General features: G+C 49.2%; 11 protein-coding genes across 11 annotated transcripts; 4 read left to right on the top strand and 7 right to left on the bottom strand.

Moving 5' to 3' along the window:
• Positions 1-621: 621 nt before the first annotated feature.
• Positions 622-1,691, bottom strand: N7518_000717 (cytochrome c oxidase subunit IV family protein; the record flags this gene model as incomplete). Its single annotated transcript, XM_057181645.1, has 4 exons — positions 622-711; positions 798-991; positions 1,155-1,658; positions 1,679-1,691. 4 exons carry the CDS (start codon positions 1,689-1,691, stop codon positions 622-624), a joined length of 801 nt encoding a protein of 266 aa, XP_057046995.1.
• Positions 1,692-2,223: 532 nt separating this feature from the next.
• N7518_000716 (actin-binding ADF family protein) lies at positions 2,224-2,933 on the bottom strand (the record flags this gene model as incomplete). Its single annotated transcript, XM_057181644.1, has 5 exons — positions 2,224-2,358; positions 2,423-2,471; positions 2,533-2,778; positions 2,856-2,866; positions 2,928-2,933. The coding sequence occupies 5 exons, from the start codon at positions 2,931-2,933 to the stop codon at positions 2,224-2,226; spliced, it is 447 nt and encodes a 148-aa protein (XP_057046994.1).
• A 1,657-nt stretch (positions 2,934-4,590) lies between these two features.
• Positions 4,591-5,407, bottom strand: N7518_000715 (glutathione S-transferase family protein; the record flags this gene model as incomplete). The annotated part of the gene is made up of 2 exons (XM_057181643.1): positions 4,591-5,148; positions 5,255-5,407. 2 exons carry the CDS (start codon positions 5,405-5,407, stop codon positions 4,591-4,593), a joined length of 711 nt encoding a protein of 236 aa, XP_057046993.1.
• A 715-nt stretch (positions 5,408-6,122) lies between these two features.
• On the bottom strand, positions 6,123-7,788 carry N7518_000714 (SH3 domain protein; the record flags this gene model as incomplete). The annotated part of the gene is made up of 3 exons (XM_057181642.1): positions 6,123-7,497; positions 7,551-7,634; positions 7,694-7,788. 3 exons carry the CDS (start codon positions 7,786-7,788, stop codon positions 6,123-6,125), a joined length of 1,554 nt encoding a protein of 517 aa, XP_057046992.1.
• A 1,318-nt stretch (positions 7,789-9,106) lies between these two features.
• On the top strand, positions 9,107-9,640 carry N7518_000713 (putative stress response RCI peptide; the record flags this gene model as incomplete). The annotated part of the gene is made up of 2 exons (XM_057181641.1): positions 9,107-9,164; positions 9,243-9,640. 2 exons carry the CDS (start codon positions 9,107-9,109, stop codon positions 9,638-9,640), a joined length of 456 nt encoding a protein of 151 aa, XP_057046991.1.
• A 2,803-nt stretch (positions 9,641-12,443) lies between these two features.
• Positions 12,444-13,966, top strand: she9 (putative mitochondrion biogenesis protein (She9); the record flags this gene model as incomplete). Its single annotated transcript, XM_057181640.1, has 2 exons — positions 12,444-13,035; positions 13,104-13,966. The coding sequence occupies 2 exons, from the start codon at positions 12,444-12,446 to the stop codon at positions 13,964-13,966; spliced, it is 1,455 nt and encodes a 484-aa protein (XP_057046990.1).
• A 645-nt stretch (positions 13,967-14,611) lies between these two features.
• On the bottom strand, positions 14,612-15,585 carry rip1 (ubiquinol--cytochrome-c reductase catalytic subunit RIP1; the record flags this gene model as incomplete). Its single annotated transcript, XM_057181639.1, has 4 exons — positions 14,612-14,793; positions 14,858-15,008; positions 15,084-15,172; positions 15,294-15,585. The coding sequence occupies 4 exons, from the start codon at positions 15,583-15,585 to the stop codon at positions 14,612-14,614; spliced, it is 714 nt and encodes a 237-aa protein (XP_057046989.1).
• A 411-nt stretch (positions 15,586-15,996) lies between these two features.
• On the bottom strand, positions 15,997-16,726 carry N7518_000710 (histone-fold domain-containing protein; the record flags this gene model as incomplete). Its single annotated transcript, XM_057181638.1, has 4 exons — positions 15,997-16,325; positions 16,385-16,475; positions 16,532-16,617; positions 16,669-16,726. 4 exons carry the CDS (start codon positions 16,724-16,726, stop codon positions 15,997-15,999), a joined length of 564 nt encoding a protein of 187 aa, XP_057046988.1.
• Positions 16,727-17,126: 400 nt separating this feature from the next.
• Positions 17,127-20,035, top strand: N7518_000709 (chloride channel protein; the record flags this gene model as incomplete). Its single annotated transcript, XM_057181637.1, has 7 exons — positions 17,127-17,607; positions 17,661-17,728; positions 17,792-18,151; positions 18,202-18,279; positions 18,332-18,657; positions 18,710-19,064; positions 19,124-20,035. The coding sequence occupies 7 exons, from the start codon at positions 17,127-17,129 to the stop codon at positions 20,033-20,035; spliced, it is 2,580 nt and encodes an 859-aa protein (XP_057046987.1).
• A 2,507-nt stretch (positions 20,036-22,542) lies between these two features.
• N7518_000708 (uncharacterized protein) lies at positions 22,543-23,819 on the bottom strand (the record flags this gene model as incomplete). The annotated part of the gene is made up of 6 exons (XM_057181636.1): positions 22,543-22,900; positions 22,955-23,015; positions 23,063-23,366; positions 23,435-23,502; positions 23,553-23,730; positions 23,790-23,819. 6 exons carry the CDS (start codon positions 23,817-23,819, stop codon positions 22,543-22,545), a joined length of 999 nt encoding a protein of 332 aa, XP_057046986.1.
• Positions 23,820-24,468: 649 nt separating this feature from the next.
• On the top strand, positions 24,469-25,638 carry N7518_000707 (amidohydrolase family protein; the record flags this gene model as incomplete). The annotated part of the gene is made up of 3 exons (XM_057181635.1): positions 24,469-24,906; positions 24,965-25,442; positions 25,490-25,638. 3 exons carry the CDS (start codon positions 24,469-24,471, stop codon positions 25,636-25,638), a joined length of 1,065 nt encoding a protein of 354 aa, XP_057046985.1.
• Between the last annotated feature and the right edge of the window lie 9 nt (positions 25,639-25,647).

The following is a 25,647-nucleotide window of genomic DNA, read 5'->3' as shown; positions in this document are numbered from 1 at the left end:
GATATCACGAAAGTCAATGGCCCTTTGGTCCGAATATCGGAAAAACTCTGACGTGTGCCAATTCCGGGTCAAAACATCGAACATATAAAAACTTATGCACTAAATTAGATTCCAAGCTAAGATTGTTATGTTCGTTATATTCAGATGGTTTATAATCTTCATTCCTATTTATATCCTCTTTGCATTTCATATCTCCATAGAAACTAACCCGTATTATTCTGTTATTATCGAAACCACCGTGTTCCCGCAGGGATTCTCCGCACTTGCGTTGGTTCCGAATCACTCCGTAGACCACGCCATGTCGGAGCGCAGGGGCATACACCGTAGATCGTTTATCCTAGAGTTACGTCCATATCAAACTCATGTCCTATGGCTACAAAAGAGATACATTGATTATAGCACAGTACGAGATACACGCATTTTCCAATGCTTGCCAAAAAAAGATAGAATGGGGAACAGTCGACGCGCGCACGGGCGGAGGCCCATCCTCCGATACAAAGACATGTCGAACATCTATGGAAAGAGTAGCTTGCAATAAAATCGACATCCAGGTCGTGCGACGGATGCCGCCGTCCGTCTTGCGTAGATATCAAGTCATTCCCGGTCGGGTAACTAGTACACCTATGACTTCTCGGCGGGGCCGCTCTGGACAAAGCCCTTGCCTTCGTAGCCCTCTTTGCTGATGCCGTGGATGGGGTTAATCTTCTCTTTCTGTAGTCGAATAGGTTAGCATCGTCCAATTTGACCGAGGCAGAGACTTCTCCCGACTGCTGTCGGAAGGGGCGTGAGATACATACCAGGGCATATTCATTGGAGGCCTCCTGCCACTCCTTGGACATGGTACCGGGCTGCTTGCCGGCAAAGGAGTGGACGGCGTAGAAGATGGCAACGGAGGCGGCAGTGAGCTGGAGCACCTTGAAGAAGACGCGCAAGCCCTCACCCTTGGGGGCCTGGGCACGAGGGCCGTGGGCGCCGAAGGCAATGTAGTAAGCTAGAGCAGAGGAAGAATTGATGTCAGTGAAAAACGATTACTTGCAAAGATAATCATGGACGAGGGATCAGGTGCATCCCGTCATAGATAACCGCGGAAGCCTCAGGATAGTCGAAGCAAGAGGCTGTCTTTCAAGCCAACACATTCTAGGGGTAGTACGTACCGGCCTTCTTCTCCTGGAGGGTCAACTGGTGCCAGTCGACCTTCATACGGTCACGGAGCTGCATCCAGAGCTCGGCCTGCTCCTGAGGGGGCATGCCCTCCCAGCGCTTCTCGATGTTGGCGAGGGTAGGGTTGGGGATAGCATGGTCCGAGGCAGCGCGGGTCTGCAGGGCGTTCACAGAGGCAGTCGGGGCAGCACGGATGGCCGCGGTGCTGCGAGGGACAGCGCGAGAGACGGTGCGAAGAAACATTGTGCGGCAGGCGGGAGGTGGGAGGACCACGTCGGAATCGGTTTCAATTGATGTAATTAGACGGAGGTCGGAAGTTTGAAAGCCAGAGAGCACGCCTGGGCACGGCTTAGGAGTGAGTGGAGGAGAATCGTGGATGGGGAATGACTTGAAGACGTTTCTTGTGGTTTGAGGTGGAAAGGCGAGGATCCGGTCGGGACTAGTGCGGTTTTGGTTTGGCCGCCTCCTCATTGGCTCCTGGCCCAAATCGGCTGTCCCTGCCAGTGAGCAGCATCACCATTCTCAGCCATGTGGCATGATGTTGATATTCTTCAAGTGCTTATGGACTTTTTTTCATTTCGACGGTTATTATGCCTCTATTCGCAAGGTTCCCCAGTTTCAACCAGTCGCTCAAGTCTTTAGGCCATCGTCGGAATCTTTAGCCGCATTTAAACTAGCCCAGTCATGCAGTAGCTTCGCAGGAAAAGCCAGGAGTTGTCCAGTTGCCTAACTATTCTACATTCAACACCATGCATCCTGAGATCTTCTCGTCCGCCACGTGCAATATAACCGACAGGCAGCAAGATTCGGTGCCTAATTGCCCAAGTACCTCAACTTGAAGTAAAAATCATTCAGAACGGAACAAGCTGAAAGTAAATCAAGACTCCTCAGACCTCTCGCAAAATGGTACAAACACGGGCCAAGTCGTAACGGTCTTGCATTGCAACTAACAAGAAAATGGGAGAACGGTGTGCAGGAAAGGTAATGAATTGATCGTTCCGCGGCGCCGTCAAGGGCGCACCCATATCAGTCGCGCAGCCCGGATCCAGCCGGCGCTATCATCTATGCCTTGCCACCACTGGCCTCCTTCAGGACTGTCTTCCACTCGATATCGGACTTGTCATCGGCGTGGATGGAAGTGACGACGTTGAGGGCGTTCTTGAGAACCTCGCGGGTGCTGGCGTAGATCATGGACCACTGAAAATGAAATTAGCTATTGGTTCTGCACATGCGTTGAAGCCTGGGTCTGGGGGAATCTTACGAGAGTGGGGGTCTCGCTAGGCACCCAGGAGATGAAGATAATCTTGCTTCTGTGAGAACAATCAGGTCAGCGGGAGGCCTGAGAACAATTGCGAATATCAGAATGCGCACCTCTTGCCCTCGCCGGCAATCTCGTACTCGACATCGTAGACGGCGTAACGGGGGGAGGCGCGGCCCTGGCTGTCCTTGGCATCGGCGAGCTCGTTGCGGAAGACCTCGTAGTCCTGGTCCTTGCCGACTGAGTCTACGACAACCGACTTCTTGTCGTCGGCGATCTTGTAGATGATGTACTTGGTCTTGCCGTGGCTTCGGCTGAAGTCCTGGAAGGTGGTGATGCAGTCATCCTGGATCTGGACACTGTAGGGGGCAGGTGTCAATAAATAGTGAAAGTGAGGGGAAACCAGTTGCGAGCGCGGGAACCGACGACGACTTACCCGGATGCGAGCTGCGCGATATCATAGTCAGTATTGAATGTTGTATAGCATGGGGTAGAGGTCAATACGAACCGACATGATGGCTTATGTAGATGAGAAAGACAAAAAAGGACGGGCTGTCTAGCGCTATGTCAGTGGCTGAGATGACCAAACTCAGGGGGTCTTTCGAGCTTCTCGGGTTGGCATGAGAAGTCAAAGTAGTATGCACTCCAATTACTTACAGGGATTGAAGGAGGCGGGGATCGAGACAACGGAGACGGATGAGACGGGGAAGATGGAGTTTGAGGGGTGAATTGTTTCCCAGGTGTTGCCATGGCCATAGTGGGGGTGGCTGCACGTGATATCAGACTTTTGATAATTAAAGTGCTCGGTACCTGTTTACAAGTTGAATGACGTGTAAAGAATTGATCTGATATAGTTTGTTTTCAAGACTTCTACGGTATATGAGGCTGTTTGGAGTTTCGACTTGAAAAATGACATATAGTGTCAGGTATGTTGAAGCATTGAACAATACTTGTGTTCTCGCGAGGTTTTTCCTTTTTCATCCTCGAAGTACCAGGTACTCCAAGGATTATGTACATTAGGGTTTGTAATCACACCATCTTAGCCTATAGCTGCACATGTACGGGGTACGGAGTACATAGACGTTGGATGTGAGCCTCCCCAATGTGGGTGTCTGCGAGCTAAAATTGGCCGGCCTTCAACCATGGGACAACGTCAGTGGCTAATTTTGTCTTGGCCCACCATATCTACTGTGGTTTATGCAATACAATATATTGAGAAGCTGGATTTACTGCGTCTGCCTATTGTTCTTTTATTGCTTGACTACAATGCTCGGCGTAGATATAGCTTGGCAAGTGTGAACGTTTAAGTTCATAACCAAAATATATATTGGCATTTGACCAGACTGTATAGCATTATACAGAACCGACATACGTATATTCGCTCAAAAACCATAAAAAGCACCTAGAGATCTCTACCTCAGGTACTGCGTATTTATGGGTATATGAGATTCCTCACAGCAATGGAGGTCTAAGTATTTGAGGTTCCACGTGGATTCCAAATTGCTCCTTTTGGAAGACCCCCTTAATCGGCTTAATAGGCTATACGAAGATGATACTGGTCAACTCATATTATAGAATAATACTGCAGGATTCGGATGTATAAATAAAATAAATATCCAGCTCCCAATTAAAAATGCGTGCTCCAAGTTCTATAAATTCGAATCTAACATCATGTTACTAAAGCAGTTACTAGAGCAGTTGCTTAGGCAGTTTCTCAAGCGGTTTCTCAAGCGATTGCTTAAGTAGTTGCTTAAGTAGTTGCTAAAGTAATCAACGATAAAGCAGTTCATTAAGCAGTTCAATAATGATATGACAAAAGGAACTTAATTTTATTAGTGGTTTACATACAAATTGTAGGTATCTACTGCCTAATCGTCAAGGCGGTACTGAAATCACAGAGAATAAGCCAGTAAGAGGGGGGCTTTGCATAGCAATAGAAGTTGGAATCAGTCGCTTCGCTCTGCAACGACTATCTGATGGACTCTGGCCGTCGAGTTCCCTAGTAGGCGGAAGAAGAGCACGGAGCAGACTAAGTGTTCACATGACTGCACTGTAGCCAAATTCATTTCTCATTCCTCGTTCCATAAGCAACATTAAACAAGACAGCCCAAGTATGTGGACATGTCAAACCCCAACCCTAGGTACATACATCTAACACTGTAACCGGATATCTAAACCTTCGGTGCCGGCGCAAACTTAGCCCTCATCTTATCCGCAACAAGCTTCTCATCATAAATAAAGTTAACACTGTCATGCGCAACCGTCGCCTCAGCCCAGCGCTTAAACCTCGGAGCCTGCTCTAGCAAAGCGGGCAACTTAGCCGAAACAAGACCATGCTCAGGCTTGGCGAAGCTCAAAATCCTCAACAAGAACGAGCCCGCCTGAACCTCCGCCAGGGTCAGTTTCTCACTACCACCAAAGAACGGACCCTTGCCCTCCGTGTCTGCCAGGAGTGGCTCAACCTCCTTCACGACAGCAGCGACCAGCTGCTCGGCGGCGGCATCGCGCTCGGTCTCATCAGCGGAGCGGATACTGGCAAAGAAAGAAGGCAGGACTTTGCTGAAGAAGGCGTCAACGAAGAAAGAGAGACGCGCGCGGTAGATGGCGTTCTCGGTTGGCGAGGACGGTGGGAGGAGATGGCTTTGGTGCGCATCTGCGAGGAATTGGGCGACAATGCCGGATTCGGCTATGATGGTTCCGTTATAGGAGATGGTGGGAACGAGGCCGCGCTGTTGGAGGTGGCTGTTAGTAAACAGTTTATAGTATACGAGGCGTAGTATGAAGTGTAGGTGTATAGATAAGGAGTGGGTGTCGGAAAGAGCGCTTGTCACTTACTGGGTTGATCTTCAAATACCATGGCTCGCGCGGGGTGTTTAGGTCGATGGTGACTTCCTCATAGTCGAGGCCGAGTTCCTTGAGGGCGATGTGCGCGCGGTGGGCCCAGGGGCAGACGCGGTTCGTGTAGAGAATGATCTTTGGGGAGGACATGATGGATTGATGTGTGATGCGCAGGAGGAATAGAACTTAGAGGAGTAGAGCTTAGAAAAGGAAGTTATATTGAGGAAGACACGCCATTATAAAAGACATTGCGAAATGAGGGGTTGGATTAGTAAAATGCAATTGTTAATCAATCGCGAAATCGAGGGATTGACTCCGTTAACTCCGTTCCCGGATAAGAATTGAGCAGAGGTGGGGGATTCGGAGAGAAATGTCTGACAACCTCTTGGGGCTTAATAATGGAGAAATGATTCACCTTAATTGAGGTCTAGCCTTGATAAAATTGGTCTAAATATGTACATACATTAAAGCGTCCACTATATGTGTCCGATATCTGACCGAACCACCTTCGGCGGCGCTCATTTATCGGGGTATAGAAATGGTCTCAAGTGACAAACCGATGTAGTACGTAAAAAGACTGGAGATGTGCCCTAGGAGCAAAGAGCACATCTGAGTCCGATGCGCCAGCGACCGGTTCCACACGAATCAAGTGGAAGAAGATAATGAGAAAATGTCAAACTAAGGAAAAGACGAGATGACCGTCATAAAAGGGGGTATATCGAATACGAGTATAAAATGAGCATTGAGCCGATTGTTGAGATGTTCGGGGAGGATGGCCAGCCGGGGCGTAAAAAGCACTGGAAGGGATCAACACGCTGTCGTCAGGACGTAATTTTGCATGAAAACTGAAAATTGAGAACCGTGCTCAAACTTCCTCGTCTTCCTGGCCGCCATCGATGATCTTGTGCCAGTGCTGTGGTAGACAGATACAGACCAGGGGGAAAGCCTTGATCTCGCCGGACGGCATGGGCGACGGCATACCCGAGCCACTCGAGACACCACTGTCGCGGTGTTCGCGGTAATTCATGCCTTGGTCCTCGGCACGTTCGGGGAGTCGCACACCCGTCGCCCAGCCATCGTCCCAGATGCCAATCACCCTCAACATCTCGCCTCGGTCAAGTTCGAATTCGTCGCCCGCTCGTGGTGAGTATGCCCAAAGGACCGCAACCTTGTCGCCAGCGTGAATCTCATCTTGAGAGTAGTAGTCCCGGAAATAAGACAGCTGCTCAGATCGACCACTGGTAACTGCTTCGGGGGAAGAGTATGGGTTCGTCGGGCCGGAGCGAGGCGAGCTGTCGCTTTCTAGTCCAGCCAGAACTGAGCTGCTAGAGAGTGAGCCGTGACGTTTCCCGGTTACCGGTGGGATTCGCTTGGACATAGCTCCTGGACTGGCGCCCATGCCTTCTGAGTCTGACGTGTCGCTGTACTTGGCCCCGCTGCCGTACATCGCCGCGGAGGTACGCGAATAAGCGGGCGATGATTCACTGGGCATTTCGCGCAATGCAGACATCCGCGTGACTCGGCCTCCTGGGACCATGTTGTACGATGTCGGGCTTGGGGGCTGCTGCATTGAAAGCGATCCGCCCTTTCTTTGCGGGTTTGGTTGGTTGAGCGCAGCTTCATTCCGTGTCTCACGGCGGCGGCGGCGCGTGAGAATACAAAAGGCGAGGAGAGCACCTAGAATGGCGGCTCCCACGACGGAGCCAACTACGATCCCAGCAATTGCGCCGCCCGACAAGCCATGGCTAGAATCTGCAACGGCGGAAGGTGAGGGCGTAAGAGGGGGTAGAGTAACAGTTGGTACTGAGACACCGTCACAGCGACTCGTGGCATTGGATTTCGTACAGCAACTATCGGTGCCGTTCGCGCAAAATGTGCAGAGACCAATGGTATTTGTCGCAAAGCCACAGTTGTCAGGCTCATTCGCAGCTCCTTTGACACAATCTCCAGAAAGGGCGTCGGATGGTTTTTCGCAGATGGTCAACTCGGCGTAGATTAGGTCCGTGTAGTTCTTGTCGCTCGTGGCGCATAAGTCTGTATTTGCCATGGTCTCCTGTTCACTCCGGGCCCAAAGTGCGCATGTGTCGACGCAAATTGGTATCGAGTCGTTTGTGGAAAGTTTGCAGTCGGATATGGAGCTTTGCACGACACTGCTGCACAAAACACTGGTTGTATACTGGGCATAGTAGTTATTGGGGGCACTTGAATTGATGCCCTGACATCCCAGTAAGTCAACATATCTGGGAGCTCCTGTTAGTGACTCTTCTCCCGGTCCATTGGTGCCAGCACATACTTCATCGAAACATATGACCCAAGGACATAGTCCTTTAATGAATTATCGAAATCCGTCAGATTCGACACACCTTTAAGGAAAGGGCTAGCAGCGCACTGTCAGCAATTGTTCCTTTTTTTTCCCATGCGCGCGTTTCCACTCACAAGTCCGCATATAGACTGGAACTGGTTGAAATGGACGAGCTATCCCAGGCAGGACAGGCACTTGACCCCGAGAGGGAAATGCAAGAGCTCGACATGCCGGCAAAATCGGCGGTCTGGTCTCAAATGGACCCCTTCGGGTTATCGGCGCGGAATGTGTCAATTGCGATCGAGAATGTTCCAGGCGTTGTCGCGAATCGCACGGATATTCGAATTGGGAGAATTGAATAAAATGTTCGACCCCAGGTCGGAACTGTCTCGAGAGCTCGAGAAGAAGAAAAACGCGTAAAAGGTAAACGAGTGACTCGGGGTTCTCAATGCCCGGAAGGAAAGGTCAACCGAGCCCCGTAGGCCTAAATTCGAAAAGAGAGAAAGAGATGACAAGACGAAGTTCTAAGATTGGAAAGACAAGGTTAGACCTTCAAGATGGTCTGGGCTTGTGGGTAACAAGGGGATGAGCTGGGAAAAAGGGCAATTATGAAACACGGAGAACAGGCATAATCGGCTGTACAGATTCAGGCACGCTAAACTCAATCTTGGCTACACTCTGTGTACTCCATGGAGACGGGTTGGACGCAGTATAGAAGACAATTGATAAAAGGGGGTGGGGGGAAGGGAAGTTGTGCCGTGTTGTTTACCTTTCTCTTTATTCTGTGGACTCTTTTTGGGTATCAAAACGCAATTGGGACTAAAATTCTACAGACGTACGACATATGTTGTACTAATACTAAACCCAATGACAACGGTTATCTTAGAGTCAACTATAATTGGCAATGTCTGCTGTCAATTTCTGACCGGTTGCTCTGTTCATCACCAGCCTCGCTAACTAGTGACCCGTTAGCGGCTTAGACAAGACGATCACTATCGCCTCGGGAATACTATGACCAGGATCCGTAGCTTAATATTAATTTCCCGAATTTCCCTTGCATCATGCACACAATTTGGCAATAGATGTAGCACATTTCAACGTTGTATGTGAGCTATCGGCTGAGGATGCGAGGGACCGATTTGGAGTTGGTACGGAACATGGAGTACAGGGTACCCAATCACAAGCAGTAGGCAGCCGGCAGTTGCATGTACCAGGTACTTACAAGCATAGTACAGCGTATGTGTTAATCAATGCCCCCCGCTTGGGCAGATAGTTATATGACAAGTCTGTTCCTATAGACAGTTAGTAAATATACTTATACCTTACTTTCAAGTAGAGGGAAGTGTATATCATCTAAAGTCAGGCGGAGTACAATGTAGGGCAACGAATTACAGAGGTCATGTGACCATTGACATCATCTGATCTGGAGGCTGCCGTCAGACAATCTGCGACTCGTCGGTGGAAAACCTTTAACCATTGCCAACACATTCCCAGTGTACTCGATAACAACTCACACTTTCTATCAGATCTCAGAGACCCTGCGAGCCATGTGCAGCTCCGACCTTTTCCTAGCGGTACTCGCCGTCTTTTTCCCACCTATTGCAGGTAACTTTTAAACCCGCAGACCCGCACGCCAACACACCTACACTTGGTCCAATGCTAACCAAACCCCCGCATCAACAGTCTGGGTCAAGGCCGGGTTCTGCAGTGCAGACTCGTTCATCAACATAACTCTCACCCTACTCTGCTTCTTCCCGGGTCTCATCCACGCGTGGTACATCATCCTCAAGTACCCGGAGCAATACGACGACGATGTAGCCTACGAGCCCATCCCCGGAGGCGGGAGTCGGCGGCGCGATCTGGAGAACGGAAACGTTACCTACTACTACGTCTCACGACAGCCCCAGCGCGGATATGGCACAGTCGACACTCAAGACCAGCAGGCGCCTGGTCCGGCGAACAAACCACACAACCAGACTGAAGCAAGTGGAAATGCTGGGAGCAGCAGTGCGCCCCCACCACCGACTTATGCTGAGGCTGTGAAGGGTGACAATAAGCTGCAGAGCAATGAACGAGAGTGAGCACGGACTCGTTGGCTTTGCTTGGGTGGCGTCCTCGGCTTCCCATCGTCTCATCGGTCACCTATTTCCCGACCCGGTTGTGTTGTCCATGCCCTTCCGCTTCACTGTTTTTGTACACGCACTTCTTGAGAACTGCATCGTTATGTTATGACTTTGACGAAGGAACGTTCTATGTAATTCTGAGTTTTGGTTTTGTTCATTGCTTGCGTATCTTCTTTGATTGTATGTTATTTGCGGGATGCTATACCAGTACTTTTTATTAAAGCCTCGGAGGCACTTAGTACTAACTGGGCTTTTGGTTTGATAACTCCTATCTTGTAGGTTTATTCTCAATCTTAATATAGATCTTCTTGAATTGAGCTTCTACCACGCACTGGAAGTTTTGGAAAACCGCAAGCAAATCGTTAGTGAATACAATGAGATCCTGCTTTAGTAGCCAGTGGGTGCTCTCAGTTCGGGAAGTGGCTATCTTATTGAGATGAAGGTATTGTGAGGTATGGATGTGTACGAACTTCTCTGGGCACTCGTATAGCCACTCATACTGTATATACCCCAGAAGGGATTGGAAGATTGGATCAGCGTATCGGTCCTGGAAGGCTGTCCATCTCTCAGTGAAACTGTCAACCTTCTCGCGTAATTCCTTTGCTTTCTGAGACTTTGTGTTGCGCTGGGAAGCCTGGGAGGCGGTGGATTGAGGGCTTCTGCTGAGCCTTAGCGAGCTGTTCCGATAGAATCGGCCAGGCGTTCTTCATGATGCACATATTGATATGCCAGATACAAAGCATGTTCTTTGCCTTTGCGTTCGGGGACTAGATGGTTGGTCAAATAGAGGACCGCCGATGATCGAGCTCACGGCATCAAAAACATCAGCACTTCGTCGTTGAGAAGCTCCGGTATAGGCCAGACCTACCGATGCGATTCACATTGATCCTTCCAGCCACGCTATATTTCAGATTCTTACGAGCTGGCATGTAACCCTGAGACATAGTGATTGTGCCTGCTTCGTAGTCGCGGAAGACAGAGCGCAGTTCAAGTACACCAACATCGAGCGAAGTGAGCCAAGGCAGAACGATCTCTAGCCTATCTGACTGTTTAGGTTATCCTAGCTCCTTCATGTCGTAGTGCTGTCGTAGTTAGTCAACGAACTGGTCGATTTCCTTTTCAGTGGGTGCAGCGATGATCAACGTGTATCATCATGATACCTAGTCAAGTCCATGCAATTGTCGCCTGTTTTGATTTAGACATAAGGATCGTCCCCGAGAGGCCGGAACCCGATGCTATCCCTTTCTTCGTTCCAGAGGTATACGGTGTCTCGAAGTCCAAAGAGTGCCTGCCTTCGGCGTCAAAATACTCGAAACTTGAGGGTTGGCGTATATAGACCGTCTCGGCGTCTTCGAGGTGTTGAGGTACACAGCCGTAAAGTCGACTTATCTCCACTTCAGTTCGTACACGGCGATTAGCGTAAGTACAACCTTGATCATGGTCTCTGAGACGATTGGCGCGTAGGGTTCATTGGAGTCAATTCCCTTCTCCTGGAAATTCCACAGATAACCTCTAGGATTGTGAGCTACGTGAACAGGGCTTTCTAGGGCAGCCGTGGACTTACCGGTATCATGGAGAAGTGGGGAGTGTTTACTTGTTGCCCGGATATCAACTTTTGGGCTTGAAGGATGCAATATCGACAACCTTGTGTTCGCTTCTTGTTGTCTTAAGTATGAGCTAGCCAGCCGAACATGCATTCAAAAATCCTGGAATCACGATTGTGGCCTAGGGATGCTTTGGGAGGACATTTTGTCGGAGACTCCCGAGGTCTTGAACTTGGATGACCTATACTAAGTCAGTCATGGAGCCTCTTGGGGTCTTTTCATTCTGAATAACATACTGATGGCAAACCTGTAGCATCTGAACAGTCATAAGTGTGAGTATATAGAACGACACAGTAATAGGTATAGTGGTATGATGGATGCGCACTGGGTTAAGAATATATAATGTGAAGCAAGACTGAAGGGGCCCAAAATAGGCTTGACGTCTTAGCGCGAGGTCCCATAAAATGATATAAATGCCTGTCAGGGTACGGCTAAGAACGAGAGATGACATGATATATAGGAGTATCAATAAGAGAGATGTCAAAAGATAGAGAAGGACGAGATACTGAATATTGATGGTAAGTCACATTGCCCAGGGCACGAGATGAGTATTAAACAAACTCTAGAAAGTTGCTTGACTGACAAAGGATTTGTGCCTTTATAGCCAGGTAGTTCATATTTCTTTGGATAACGTTTTACAAACTCATGTTGATTCATACCATTCGTGTGTATGTTCCTCCGCATATGGTCGAAAATACTGATAGCTTCAGGTTTTAGCGCCTCGGGTGTTCTTATCCTCGCCGAGGTCAACTATGCAGGACATTATGATCATAAGGCGTATATTGGAAAGACAGACTGCTGTTATGATTAACGATGGGCTCGATATGGGTTTAGAGTTGAGAAAGCCTCGAGGAAAAGGGTTCGCCGGTGCAATAGATTGACGAGGTAGGCAATCGGAGCTATGGATGTCTCTCGGTAGAGGGGTAACCCTGTAAAGCCCGTTTCACTAATTAATCGGAACATTAAATGCGATTGGCCAACTATATAGTACATAATTAAAACATTCCAAGGTTATATTCATAGAAAATTGCTACAATGACCTACAGCAATCTGATAAGCCTATCCGAGGCCAAGTTCCGTCCCGAATTGATCCTCACCCAGACACTCTTTACACCACCACCACTTCCTGCCACAAGCCTGTGGCCTTTGTTTTGGCCATGCAGTCTATGCCACAGCTGCTTAGGCAATCACTCCGATCAAGTCTCCGACTCACAAGCCCCTCCCCAGTGCGAGCGCACTTCCGACCTGCATTCTCCGTCAGACCGACTCCGCGGAGCTTCTCCGCCTGTGTACAATGCCAATTCCGCCGACAGCCGAGCACATATTCGGCCCTCAATGACCGAGAGAAGTTCTCCGCGGATACAGAGAGGTTAATCAGGGAAAAAGAGAAAGAACTAGCCGAGCTGGAGCTCGCCTCGCGCGACCCTGTCCCGATCCCGGGTCTGGAGTCGGGCAGCTCACTTGATTCAGTACCTCCTGCGGAGGACGAACAAAGTACCGCACAATCGAAACCACAAACAAAGGAGCATGAAAAAGAGAAGTCAGTTTCACAGGAAGAAGATGCCAGTGTTGGCACGAGGAGTGGAGGCCTGCCGTCGTATCTGGAAAGCCGTCGGTCAAAATGGTCCAAGCAATTCAGCACAGTGATGGACAATTTGCAATCCAATGTTTTTGTAGCAGGTCAGCGTTTAAATGACCTGACTGGATACTCCAGCATCGAAGCATTGAAAAAAGATATCCAGTTCTATGGTATGTACCATAGCAATGCCCGAACCCGACCCCGCGAAACCTAAGACTAATCCCACGAAATCATGCAGAGAACCGACTCCGCACCGCCCGAGCGAATGTCAAGCAAGCGAAAGAAGACTACGCCGCAGCGATTAACCGCCGATCGACCTCCCAACGCGAAGTAAACGAGCTCCTCCAACGCAAGCACGCCTGGTCCTCGACAGACCTGGAGCGATTCACCCTCCTCTACCGCAATGATCACACGAACGAGGTCGCCGAGACCGAGACCTCCCACGCTCTATCGGCCGCAGAGCGCGAAGCTGAAGAGGCTGCCGCACAAATGAGCAAGAGCATCCTCTCGCGATACCACGAGGAGCAAGTCTGGTCCGACAAGATCCGCCGCATGTCGACATGGGGAACTTGGGGTTTGATGGGCATGAACGTCCTATTATTCCTTATTTTCCAGATCCTCGTGGAGCCGTGGCGTCGCAAGCGACTTGTCCAGGGTTTCGAGGATAAGGTCGTTGAAGCGTTGGAGAAAGAGAAGGCCTCGAACCGGGCTATGTTTACCGAGAACGCTGTTTCGATCACGCCGCGGTCGAATGTCACTATCCTCCCCGAAGTTATTGATTCTACCGACGAGAACATAATTGAGACTGCTCCTTCTCTTTTGATTGAACCGAAGATTACTACGACGGAGAAAGATGCGTCCACTACGGGGTCTATTGTCTCGGTGACCGACGCTACTGCCGCCCAGTCTCTCAAGACCCGTCTCTCGAACATTACGTTGCCGGTTCTGTCGGTCGAGTACTGGAGGCAGGTGGCTAGCGAGTTCTTCAGTGATCGCAGCATTGCTGTCTCCCAATACGATCTCACCGCCGTGGCTCTTCAGAGTGCTGCAGCTGGTGCAGCTATGACGGGCCTACTGTTCGCCCTGATCGGATCTCGGTGAAAAAATCATTTCATTCGAGCATGTTATAACTGCATTACCAGCGAGAGCGCACCATGTTTCGCTCATGTTTGGTCTTGGCATTTTGATAATGACTTGGCTTTTTTGTTGGGTGGTTATATACTTGTACATACAATTGAGAAAAATAGATAAATAGTTGGATATAACCTTGGAATTGAATTTAGTGTATAACTACTATTTGAGAAGTCTGGCCTGGAAAGCGACCATATATCAAAATAGCGAAGCATTGACGTTATTTGTTGCCTTCATAAGAGAACCAAGCAAGTGTTGAACAAAGGAAATAACATGACTAGGTGATACACTAAATAAAGAACATATGTACTCAAGGAGACCATCGGACATCCTCTGAACTCCCGAGCTCGTATGTTTGCCATGGAGAAAGATCAAGATCCAGGAAGATACGGACAAAGGAAGGAAGAGGCTCATTTTTTGTCCATATTAAAACACAGGTCTCTTAATCTTGACAAGACACACGGCCGCTCTGTCTAAAAAAGGGAAGAAAACACACACACACAAGCACATACACAGATAGATAGGACATACAATCCGTCCATCTTATCTCATCCACACTTTTAATGAGACTCGCCCGTTGGCGGCGATCAAAAAAGGGTGTATTCAAAAATTCGCCTATCCGATAATCAGGGTCTCATCCTCGGGGAAGCTGTAGGTGGGAACCTCCAAGTTCAGAGGGGCAGGGCCCCTCCGAATACGGCCGGAGATATCGTAGTGGGAACCGTGGCAGGGGCAGAACCAGCCGCCGTAGTCACCGGCCTCGCCGATGGGGACACAACCCAAGTGGGTGCAGACACCTGTAGGGAGGAAGGAAAGTTAGAAATTTGCGGGTTGTTGTTCGCCAATCCCATGTTCACTTACCGAGCATGACGAGCCACTCGGGACGCTGGACGCGGTCCTCATCGGGCTGGGGGTCACGGAGAGTCTCCCAATTGGTTGAACGGGCCTCATCGATCTCGGCCTGGGTGCGGTGACGGATGAAGACGGGCTTACCACGCCACTTGATGATGACCTGTTGGAACGGATGTTAGATAGGGATCCTGGGTAATGGGATCTGTCGGATGAGGTGGTGAATAGAAACACGTACGTTCTTGCCCTCAGGGATGGCACCGAGAGAGATCTCGACCTTAGCCTGGGCCAGGACATCGGCGGAGGCGGACATGCTGACCAGGAAATCTGGAGAGAAAGAATAACATCAGTCGTTTGTTCAAAGTCGCCCAAATTTCTCCAATTATTCAATTCAATAACTGTATTCCATGCCATCTCTTTCTGATTCGAAGATTCCACAAAAACCTACCCTGAACAGTAGCCTTGGCACCGATAGCGGTCGCCAGACCGAGGGTGCCGGCCATGAAGTAGGAAAAGACCTGGTTGGTGCGGGGCGAGTTGTTGGACTTGTACTTGCTGAAGTTGGGGATCTTCAGGGTCGAGCCGGGTTCGTTAGCACTGGCGAAGGGGGATTCGAAAGACGACTTCGAATCGGCGACTCCCCTCCGCTGCTGGCAGGAGGTAACGGCGGCGCGGGAGATGGGTAGCTGCTGCCGAGCGACGGTGCGCAGCAGAGTGCTGGAAGCGGAGGAGAGCGACATTGTGAGGGCAATTGACCACGGAGGGGAATTGTGCCGCGAGTTGTGGAGAGCGAGGTGAGGATAGAGGGTGGATGAAGTCGGAAGTTGAAGTTGGAGCCAGAGCTTTCGCTAGCGATCGGAATCACGGGGCCTGTCATTGGCTGACCGGTTCCCGTTCACTCCCTTGACAAGAAAACATTCTACAACTTCTATACCACTTGAATTCATATCTAATGTATTTTGTGGATTGATATTGATTAATTATTCATGTTTCTGCTGAAATTTGACTCGTCAATTGTATATTATCACATTTTCTTTTTTGTTATATCTAACCCGACCCAATGCGACCAAAACCAATGCGCAGGGAAACCCATCATCAGAAAACTCCTATGCAAATAATAAGATTCAAGAAAAAGGGACAATGTAGCGCAATCAATCTTGCATTTCCACATCATGGTCATGGGTTGCCATGGGCTCGACTGCCCGGTCCGCAATCAACGCACTCACAGGGACCATAGGCCGAGAAACCGACGGAGATGATGTCTTTGAATCTTCTTTTTGTGGGGTGGCATCTCCCATACCTGTTCCATTTGCTGGTGCCGGAGGTGCAACCGTACCGTTGAGAGTACGCTGGCCCTTCTCTATGGCGCCTTGATTCGCCGCATCCTTCGCCTTCTTCTCCTTGAATTGTCTGTAAGTCGTAGTCTTGGGAATCACGTCGGAAAGGAACTCTAGATTGTCGGTGTGTGATACCGCCGAAGCTATTGTACGTTAGCATGCTGTCCGACCTCTTGCTAACCGAGGCATAGGCGTAACCAACCGAGATCTTTATACTGGACGGTCTTGCGTGGTTTTCGCTCCGATTTGACCACGGTGTGCCCTTGCTCGGCAAGATATTGGATGAACATCTCCTAGATCTAGCATTAGTCGGTGTTCTCGAGGTATTTAGGTAGAGGGTGTGGCGTACGGTAGCCATTGCGATGACGAAGGTCGCGTTGTTCGAGCATTGTACGATATCCTCGTCCAACTGAATAATCTTCTTAATTCGAGCAACTATAGAAATGTGTTGGTCAATCCAAAGTAATAGTTGTGTCTGGGACTTACTCGGAAGTGCACTCTGTCCGGTGATCTCATCGGGCTCTCCCACAGTCTTTGGAGCCATGGTGATTGATTCTGGCGAGATAAAGTATTGGCAGGACAAATTTATACAATTTGCAGCATGCTCTAGTCAAATATTCCCGTTGTAGAAGCAAGTGGGCGCGAGCGTGGAGTCGAGAAGAGTGAAACGCGTGGCCGCGTTATCTAAGGAGGCTCTCCGTTATCGATTCATGTGTACTTGGCGACTTCGCTTTGTCACATCATCTACTTTTAAGAGCTTCATTCACCCTCGTCCCCTGAATTGTCGCTTATAGGGCATTAAAGAAGCACCGCAGAGGGATCGGACTTCGAATTCGAGAGTTCCTTTTCTCATATCAAAGAGCGCGGCGTCCATCGGGGACATAGACAGATCATCGAGTCAACTCTAAATCGACTATGCTGACCCTACCTCCTCGACCAATGTTATGACCTCTACACGCCCCTCCACGACCTTTAATAGGTCCCTTTCAGTTTCAAGAGAGCGGCGCAACCCGCGAATGCCACCCAGTCGTTCTATTCCCTCCCCCATCGATCGACGAGGCGATTCCGACAACCAGGAAGCACCCGCCATCCCAGAAGAGATCAGTGGGATCAAGCGATATGAAGATTTTACCACAATAGACTGGGTCCAAGATGCAGTCTATGAGCAGTCACGGCGACGCGCGAAACGGCGCAGTGGCACTGGGTTCTGGGATCAGGAAGGCATCCTTGGCTGGAGACGGAAAATGTACGAGTCATACGATGCAGGCCAGGCATGGCTTGTTGTTACGCTTGTGGGCTTGGCAATTGGATTAAACTCGGCTGTGCTCAATATCATCACGGAATGGCTCTCTGATATTAAGCTGGGCCATTGTACTACCGCATTCTACCTCAATGAGTCTTTCTGCTGCTGGGGTGCCGAGAATGGTATGTTCAGGAGGTTCTACAGCGCTTCTTGTAAACTAACATTCTTGTAATAGGCTGCCCCGAGTGGAAGAATTGGACTTCGTGGTGGCTGTTAAATTATGTTTTCTATTTCTTTGGCGCGGTAAGACGTGTGCCCGGCTAGTACTCGAGAAACCATGAACTCATAGGCTAATTCGGAAGACAGTTGGTACTTTCATCTATCGCTGGAGTCCTGGTCAAATCATTTGCGCCGTACGCTGCAGGCTCTGGTATCTCGGAGATCAAATGCATTATTGCCGGCTTCGTCATGAAGGGCTTCCTAGGGGCATGGACTCTTCTAATCAAGTCAATTGCCCTTCCACTAGCTATTGCGTCGGGCTTGTCTGTAGGAAAAGAGGGGCCTAGCGTGCATTTTGCTGTGTGTACCGGAAACGTGATATCACGGTTTTTCGGCAAATACAAACAAAATGCATCGAAGACGAGAGAAATCTTGACTGCCTCAGCGGCAGCTGGCGTGGCTGTCGCTTTTGGCAGTCCGATTGGAGGCGTGCTGTTCTCCCTGGAGGTGAGTTCAATGGTGCGCTAGTTGATAGGATGTAAGCTGACAGTCAATAGGAAATGGCAAACTATTTCCCCCTCAAGACCCTTTGGCGCAGCTATTTCTGTGCCTTGGTGGCAACCAGTGTGCTAGCGGTACGTTTCCCATATTGTCAATTGAGTCTGGACCACACCTGATCCATTCTAGGCTGTCAATCCTTTCCGGACTGGTCAATTGGTCATGTTCCAAGTGGAATATGATCGCACATGGCACTTTTTTGAGTTCATCTTCTTTATTGGTCTTGGCGTCTTCGGTGGACTTTACGGTGCATTTGTAATGAAATGGAACCTTCGAATGGCCGCGTTCCGCAAGAAATACCTCTCACAGTGGCCTATAACCGAGTCGGTTGTCCTCGCGGGACTTACTGCAGTCCTGTGCTACCCCAACATGTTTCTGAAGATCAACATGACCGCAATGATGGAGATCTTATTCCGCGAGTGCGAGGGTGGCCATGACTATCATGGACTATGCGAGTATGATTATTCGCCTCCATATGCATGAAAGAACACCACTAACTCATTGCAGGTCCAAGAACAGATGGTCGATGGTCTTCTCGCTAGCTATTGCAACTGTCCTTCGCACTGTGTTGGTTATTATTTCCTACGGGTGCAAGGTGCCAGCCGGTATCTTCGTGCCTTCGATGGCTGTCGGGGCTTCATTCGGCCGCATGATTGGAATCATGGTACAGGCATTACATGAATCATTTCCCCAATCGGCATTCTTCGCCTCGTGTGATCCGGATGTCCCTTGTATTACACCGGGAACATATGCGTTCTTGGGAGCTGGGGCAGCCCTCAGTGGAATCATGCATTTGACCATTTCTGTAACGGTCATCATGTTCGAGTTGACTGGTGCACTAACCTACATTCTACCGACCATGGTGAGTCTTCATTCTAAATTGCATTATCTCATTCAATCATCCTGACTGTTCTTGTACAGATTGTGGTAGGCGTCACCAAAGCCGTTGGCGATCGATTCGGCAGTGGCGGTATCGCCGATCGAATGATATGGTTCAACGGGTTCCCATTCCTAGACAACAAGGAGGACCACGTCTTCAACGTACCCGTATCACATGCAATGACCACAGGCCCGCTCTCGGTACCAGCATCGGATTTCCCCGTCCGCGAAGCAGAGCATCTCCTAAACGACAACAAATTCCAAGGCTTCCCTGTTGTGGAGGACCGCACTTCCAAGACCTTAGTTGGATACATCGGCCGAACCGAACTCCGATACGCAATCGACCGCGCCCGCAACCAGGGAATGGTCGCGCCAAATGCCCGGTGCGTGTTCACCAAAGATGCAGCCGAGGCAGCCGTTGCACGCAGGGCGTCCGTCTCACACCACTCTCGGTCATCAGATACATTCGATGCAATTCAGAGGAGTGTGGGGGCTTCTTTCGTGGATTTCTCGCGATATGTCGACCACACGCCGCTGACCGTTCACCCGCGCCATCCTCTCGAAACGGTCATGGAGATCTTCAAGAAGATGGGCCCGCGAGTCATTCTCGTCGAGCACCGCGGCAAACTAATCGGCTTGGTCACCGTCAAGGACTGCTTGAAGTATCAGTTCAAGGTCGAAGCCGAGGAACATACACTGGCCGCAACGAGTTCTTCTCAATATAGTGCGCTTGGTGGGCAGCTGAACAACCCTGCCCCTGAAACACTGGAAGACCGCTTGTGGCGGCTCATCCAGACTGCCGCTGCGTTTGTGTCTGGTAAGATCTCTCGCCGGCCGGTCCGACCGCGTGACCGCACGATGCCTAGGCAATCGGAGCCGTCGGATATCCTCGAAGGGAGGGATGATGACGCGGTAGTAGAGTTGGAGGACAGAGAGGACCGGCCGATGATATGAAATGCGGGATCGCTATGTTGCCACGTTTATACGTTACATTGATAGAGAGTTATTTGCTACATACGAAACGTTGCTCGCTCATCTATTTCCCATAATTGCAAGCTCTTATATGTTTAAGCCGACGGAGGCAGGAACTGGAATTCCCCATATTCGCCTAATAAAATCTACACTTGCCTCAACTAAATTCTTTGATACGGAGGTTATCGGGACTTAGGATTGTTCATCTCGGGATCTTCGATGGCTCTATGAAACAAATTTTAGGAACAGAACATTATGCTTGCCAAGCTGACATATCTCCAATGACATTTTGATCAAGTTTTTTTCCCCCGCGGTAAGACGCAGTGAATAGCCGCAGAATGATCTGACTTTGCCAAGTTGGTCGCCGACGATAGATCCGATGTTGTTGCAGCCTCAAGTGAAGATGTACTCGTCCCCGTAGACTAGCAACCCGGTATTTTGAAAGTCGCCCTCACTTCTCAACTTAATATAACCATCCGAATTGGCGAACCCGTGAATGATAGCTAAGACTAAGACTTCCCCTGTACCTCCTGCGTGCTAGTGGATATGCAAGTGGAATTCGGCCATCTGCTCAATGAAGAGCAAACCCGATCGAGGCGTGTGGTCAGAGTTGTGGAGCCATCATTTGGCATCCGTGCAGGTGATTCAGGCAGCCTAACTTCGACGGCTAAGTGCTGTCAATTATGGAGAAAATGCGGACGCAGGGTCGGGATCATACTGTAATCCGGTTCCCTTCCACAGTGGTGTCACATCTTGAGGTAAAAGTAGATTGGAGTTTCGCTATGTGAAGTTCATAGCGGGCGGATAGTTAACAAGCAGATGCGGGCGAGACAATCCCGGTTATCCCTGGATTTCTCTTTGGCCAGGCCGACGAACAGTTTCCATAATCTCCAAGCATAATGTGACCACCTCGTCCTACCGGTCGTTTTGTCTGCGGGGACAATGAAGGCAATTTCCGCTTTTTGGGTGTAGTAGAGGCCTTTTTCTGTCCCGTACCTTTTCAATGCCGGCCCGTATTCTTGTATTTTCCGGCATTGCGTTGTGGATGAATCGATCATGGCTATTTTGCGATTGAATTTCTCTGGAAATTCAAATGGTCTGTTCCATTTTGCTCGTTCATTTCAGCTCACACGCTTGACTGGCTGGATTGTCAGATATCCAGCAAGCCATCTCGGCGGTCTCTTGCCATATAAGGTCTGTACAAGGATTCCATTTCCGAATTTACGCTTGGCCGTAATGATTGTAGGGATCCCGGGAATTCGACTCTCTTAATAACGGCATCACGATATACGTCGTATTAATTGTGAATCGGTAGACAGGGGATGTCTGGAGCATTGCCGGAGACGGCATGGGGGAGAGGCAGCAGGTAACTGTAGGCACAAAAAGTAAGGAAATGATTCTATAATCGCTGTGGCTTCACTCACTGGATGACCTGTCTGCTCTGTGGCCCCCGAATCAGGCGTATCACGTATAAGCGTGGGCCGAGTGTACGAGAGGGAATAAGTAGGAAGTGAGAGGTAAGAGGTAAAGCATCATCGGCCTTGGCAAACGCATTCCATTCCCCAAATATGCTAAAAGATCTCGTGACCAGCCACCGTCCAGTCCTCCGACCACAACATACTGACCTCATTACACCTATAACCACCAGTACTATCTAAATACCATTTCCCGGGACTACCGTACCTGGCCGATAAAGTAGCTTCGCGTTCAGCTTCAGCCGCACCCCTCGCCAATTCCTTTATTTACATGAGTTGTTACATGGATCTTGGCATTTATATGCCTAATGCAGTATTGCCGAATGTGGTATTGCCTAATGCAGTATGTGGGGTAACTCTATAGTATAAATGTATTTTGATTGGTGCATAATTAACGAGCTAGCCATTTTAGGACTTGTGCATAACGCTATGATTCCCCATAGTCATATGACAACACACCTAGTTAAGACCTTGTGATTTAACTAATAACTATTGCTCCGCTTCGCTTCAATTATTCAATCTTGACCGGGTCTACGATGAATATTCCCAGACAATGAAACCACTTCAGCAACCCCGCACTATTCGACGGAGATGCAGCACAAACGCTATGGATGCGAGTTTCTTGTCTAGACTCTTCATAATACTCGTGGATATCCCTCGGATAGACGGAAATACATGCCCCTTTGTCTCTTGTATTATCATCGCCTTGTCGGGTGATACGATGCCGGCTTGCGCAAACTGCCACTCCACGCCCAACCGGATTTAGAGACTGGGCAATTTGGACGTTGTTGGATTGAGCAGCCCTTTTAAAAGGCTAAGTAAGGTTGATAGGGGAACCAAGATATCCTAGGTCTGGCTCATTCGATGAGCCCCGTATGTACATATTTTTCTCGATATCATGATTTAGTAACATAGTCTTTCCTCTTCCCTTCTTTCCCCGAGCGAGTCCTGTCGATAGATACAATACAGTCTTATTCTCTCTCCTGGTTGCCTTCAAGGCTTTTCATATCATGGTCAGTTTGCATGCACTATCGCTTTCGTAGACTCATCATCCGTATCACTTCCTTCTCTCCTTGTGAAACGTGAGAGCGGAATGCTATCCCTTTGATAGCGGCGTGAAGTACTTTCAATTCGACTACCTGGATGATAGCCTCGGCGACTGGCTGACGGTGAGATGCCAGCGCTGCTTGGAAATAGCTTTGGAAACAGCTTATTCATGATCGGATTGGTTGCCGGGATGCTGGCAGCGATGATAGCGACAGCTATCTCGATTCCCGAAGAAATAGAAATCCCGAAGGTATCCCAGGAAGGGTCTGAGCTTTGGTATAATTTCACAATGTAGACCATCCGCACAATGCTGGCTATACACGCACTTTTATCTAGTTAGCACTAATGCATATCAAATAAAATCACGCCCTATACATACAAGGACCCTAGTGATAGCAAAGCAGCGACGGCAAATTTCTTGCTAATTTTGAGATGAAGACCTGGAATTGATTAGAGTAATAGCTAGAGCGAATCGGTGACCACAAACCTAGAACTGTTCTCAGTGGCAAGAGAAGAATCCAAATATCCGTCACCAGAGAAAGCGCGGCACCCGCATACCAAAATGGGATAGATGCAAAGCAAGTATGATGTTCATATTTCTGTTCATCGAAGACGGCATTGACCGGGGTGCACTGGAATATCGTTGCGAGGATAATGGCGACCGTGACGAATGAGATGGTTCCAAGGCAGATTACTCGGATGTTAGGGAACACGCGTAGGTATAGCAGACAGATTGATACTTTGATCAGACCGCCGATTAAGGTATAAATAATGTGAGTCACGTATCGAATCTATATTGTTGAGACTGGTTAGCCTCTTCTTTCCAATTGTGTTATGACAGTTATCATTCTGCCTATACCTTCGCCGAAGGTAGCACATCTGATTTAACGAGATCCCATTTGTGCTTTCCTGTTCCATACCTGACTCCTACTCACATATAAGAGACGGGATAACCATATAAGGAGTAGAAGGCGTACCAAGTCCCGCAACCACCACGTTCACAATTGCCAGAATCGTCGCAGTCATTATCCAGTCGTCTAGGCCAAACATTTTCACGATGAAGATCCTCGAAATTGTGCGAAGACCCACAATGAGTGCCGCGAGGCCCGTCACCGTGCCGTTGATGATCAGCAATATAGGCCCACGGTTCTCAACCTAAAGAGACAGTTAGAGAAAGCTCTGGGAGACTGTTCTTCCTCTGAGCCTTCACTTACATCAGATCGCGTCTGAAAGAGCGTCTCCATAATATGTTGATGTCCTTGAAAAGAGAATAGGCCCCATATTAAATAATTTCTATCCCTGGGATCCTTCGAGGTATGCATTGGCTTTTTGCACCCAAGGATCTAGGGCTTATACTTTCGGACATAAATCATACTTCCGGGTGGCCCCAAACACTAATTTAATCTAATCACAGAGACAGGCTGTCGTAAGCTCCGCCCGTCTTGCTTTCGCTTAAGGATTGGACTAGTTACTACTAGGAAAGGCTCTAGCGTATTTCACATGCGAGCATCAAGTTGTAATTTACCGCATTTACTATGTGTGCTTGCGTGGCCGGCTTGCATGCGGATGTTGAGGCATAGATCCGGCGTTTTATCCCGGTGGATAAGCAGACTGCAGGGAGCGAATGCCAGTGTGAAGCGCTTGAAAAAAGGCGCTAATCTCGGTGTTATCACCAGTTATATTCTACAGGATCTGCTAGTACGGAGTAGTAGTAATGAACGATCCACCTTTATCACCTTGGCACTTTAAAAAGAAATTACACCTTCCGATTGCTTGGGCTGGGCAATAAAAGGGATGTTATAATCCTTGTAGAAAATTAATCTACTCTGAATAGCCTTTTTTGGTTTCACTTTGTTTACAATACACACACTTCTCGACGTTCGAATGATCCTGATGCCTTCTCTTTTGCAGAACCTCCTGCTAGCAATTCCCCTGGCATGTCTAGCTAGCAGCCATGCCATCAGTGATTCCCTCGGCTCGAACTATAAGATCGATGTTCATTCCCATGTCGTTCCGTCGATTTGGAAGGAGGAATTGATCTCTGCAGGCTACCCAGTCAAGAATGGTACTTTGTATACAGATGGCTTCCCTGTCCCAGATTGGACATTGGATGCACACATTAGCACCATGGACAGCCTTGGAGTTAATTATTCGACAATCAGTGTCAGCGCCCCTGGCGTCTTCTTCCTAAAAGATGCCAAAAAGGCCAAATCCTTAGCTCGCAGCGTCAACCTCCTGCTTCATAAGTATACTCGAACTCATCCGACTCGACTTGGAGCCCTCTGCCTTCTCCCTCTCCCTTTCGTCGGCGAGGCGGTTGAGGAGTTGAAGGTACCTTTCTTTTCTTCCCCTAGTAAATTTCTGATCAAATCTAACTTGGAATTCGTAGTTTTGCCTGGATACCCTCGGGTTTGTTGGCGTGGGGCTGTACACCAACGCCAATGGGACGTATTTGGGTGACAAATCCCTTGACCCTGTTTTCTCGGCCTTGCACAAACGCAATGCCAGCGTGTTTGTTCACCCAGCTTCTCCAGACTGCACATCCGTCGCCCAGGGCTGGCCCATCCCGATGACCGAGTATCCTTTCGACACCGTGCGTGCCATTGAGAACCTGCTGCTGACTGGTCAACGTGCACAATATCCGGACATCAAGATGATCTTTGCCCACGGTGGTGGTGCAATCCCATTCTTGGCCACCCGAATCGCCGGCATGGCCTCCCTTTCCTGGTTGGGTGGGCTGTCGGTCGTTGAATCCCTGGCGCAACTCGCCGGGTATTATTTTGATACCGCTTCCTCGACTTCTGCTATTCAGTTGACGGCTTTGAAGAGCTTTGTTGGCGTGGATCAGATTGTAACTGGAACTGACTGTAAGTGGGCAGTGCCAGTAACAGCGCTGAAACACTAACGCATGCAGATCCGTATGTTCCTGTCTCCCAGGCAACGTCGGGATTAGCCGCGATCGAGGGTAATGGTAACTTTACCACGGTGGAGATGGGTCAGATCGATAATCTGAATGCCTTGACGATCTTCCCGCGGATCATCAAAGCTTTGAAGCTTAATTGAGATGTATAT

Source organism: Penicillium psychrosexuale (assembly GCF_028828465.1).
Source record: "Penicillium psychrosexuale strain IBT 29551 chromosome Unknown utg000001l, whole genome shotgun sequence".
Taxonomy (NCBI): Eukaryota; Fungi; Ascomycota; class Eurotiomycetes; order Eurotiales; family Aspergillaceae; genus Penicillium; species Penicillium psychrosexuale.
This window is presented reverse-complemented; position numbering and strand designations above follow the sequence as displayed.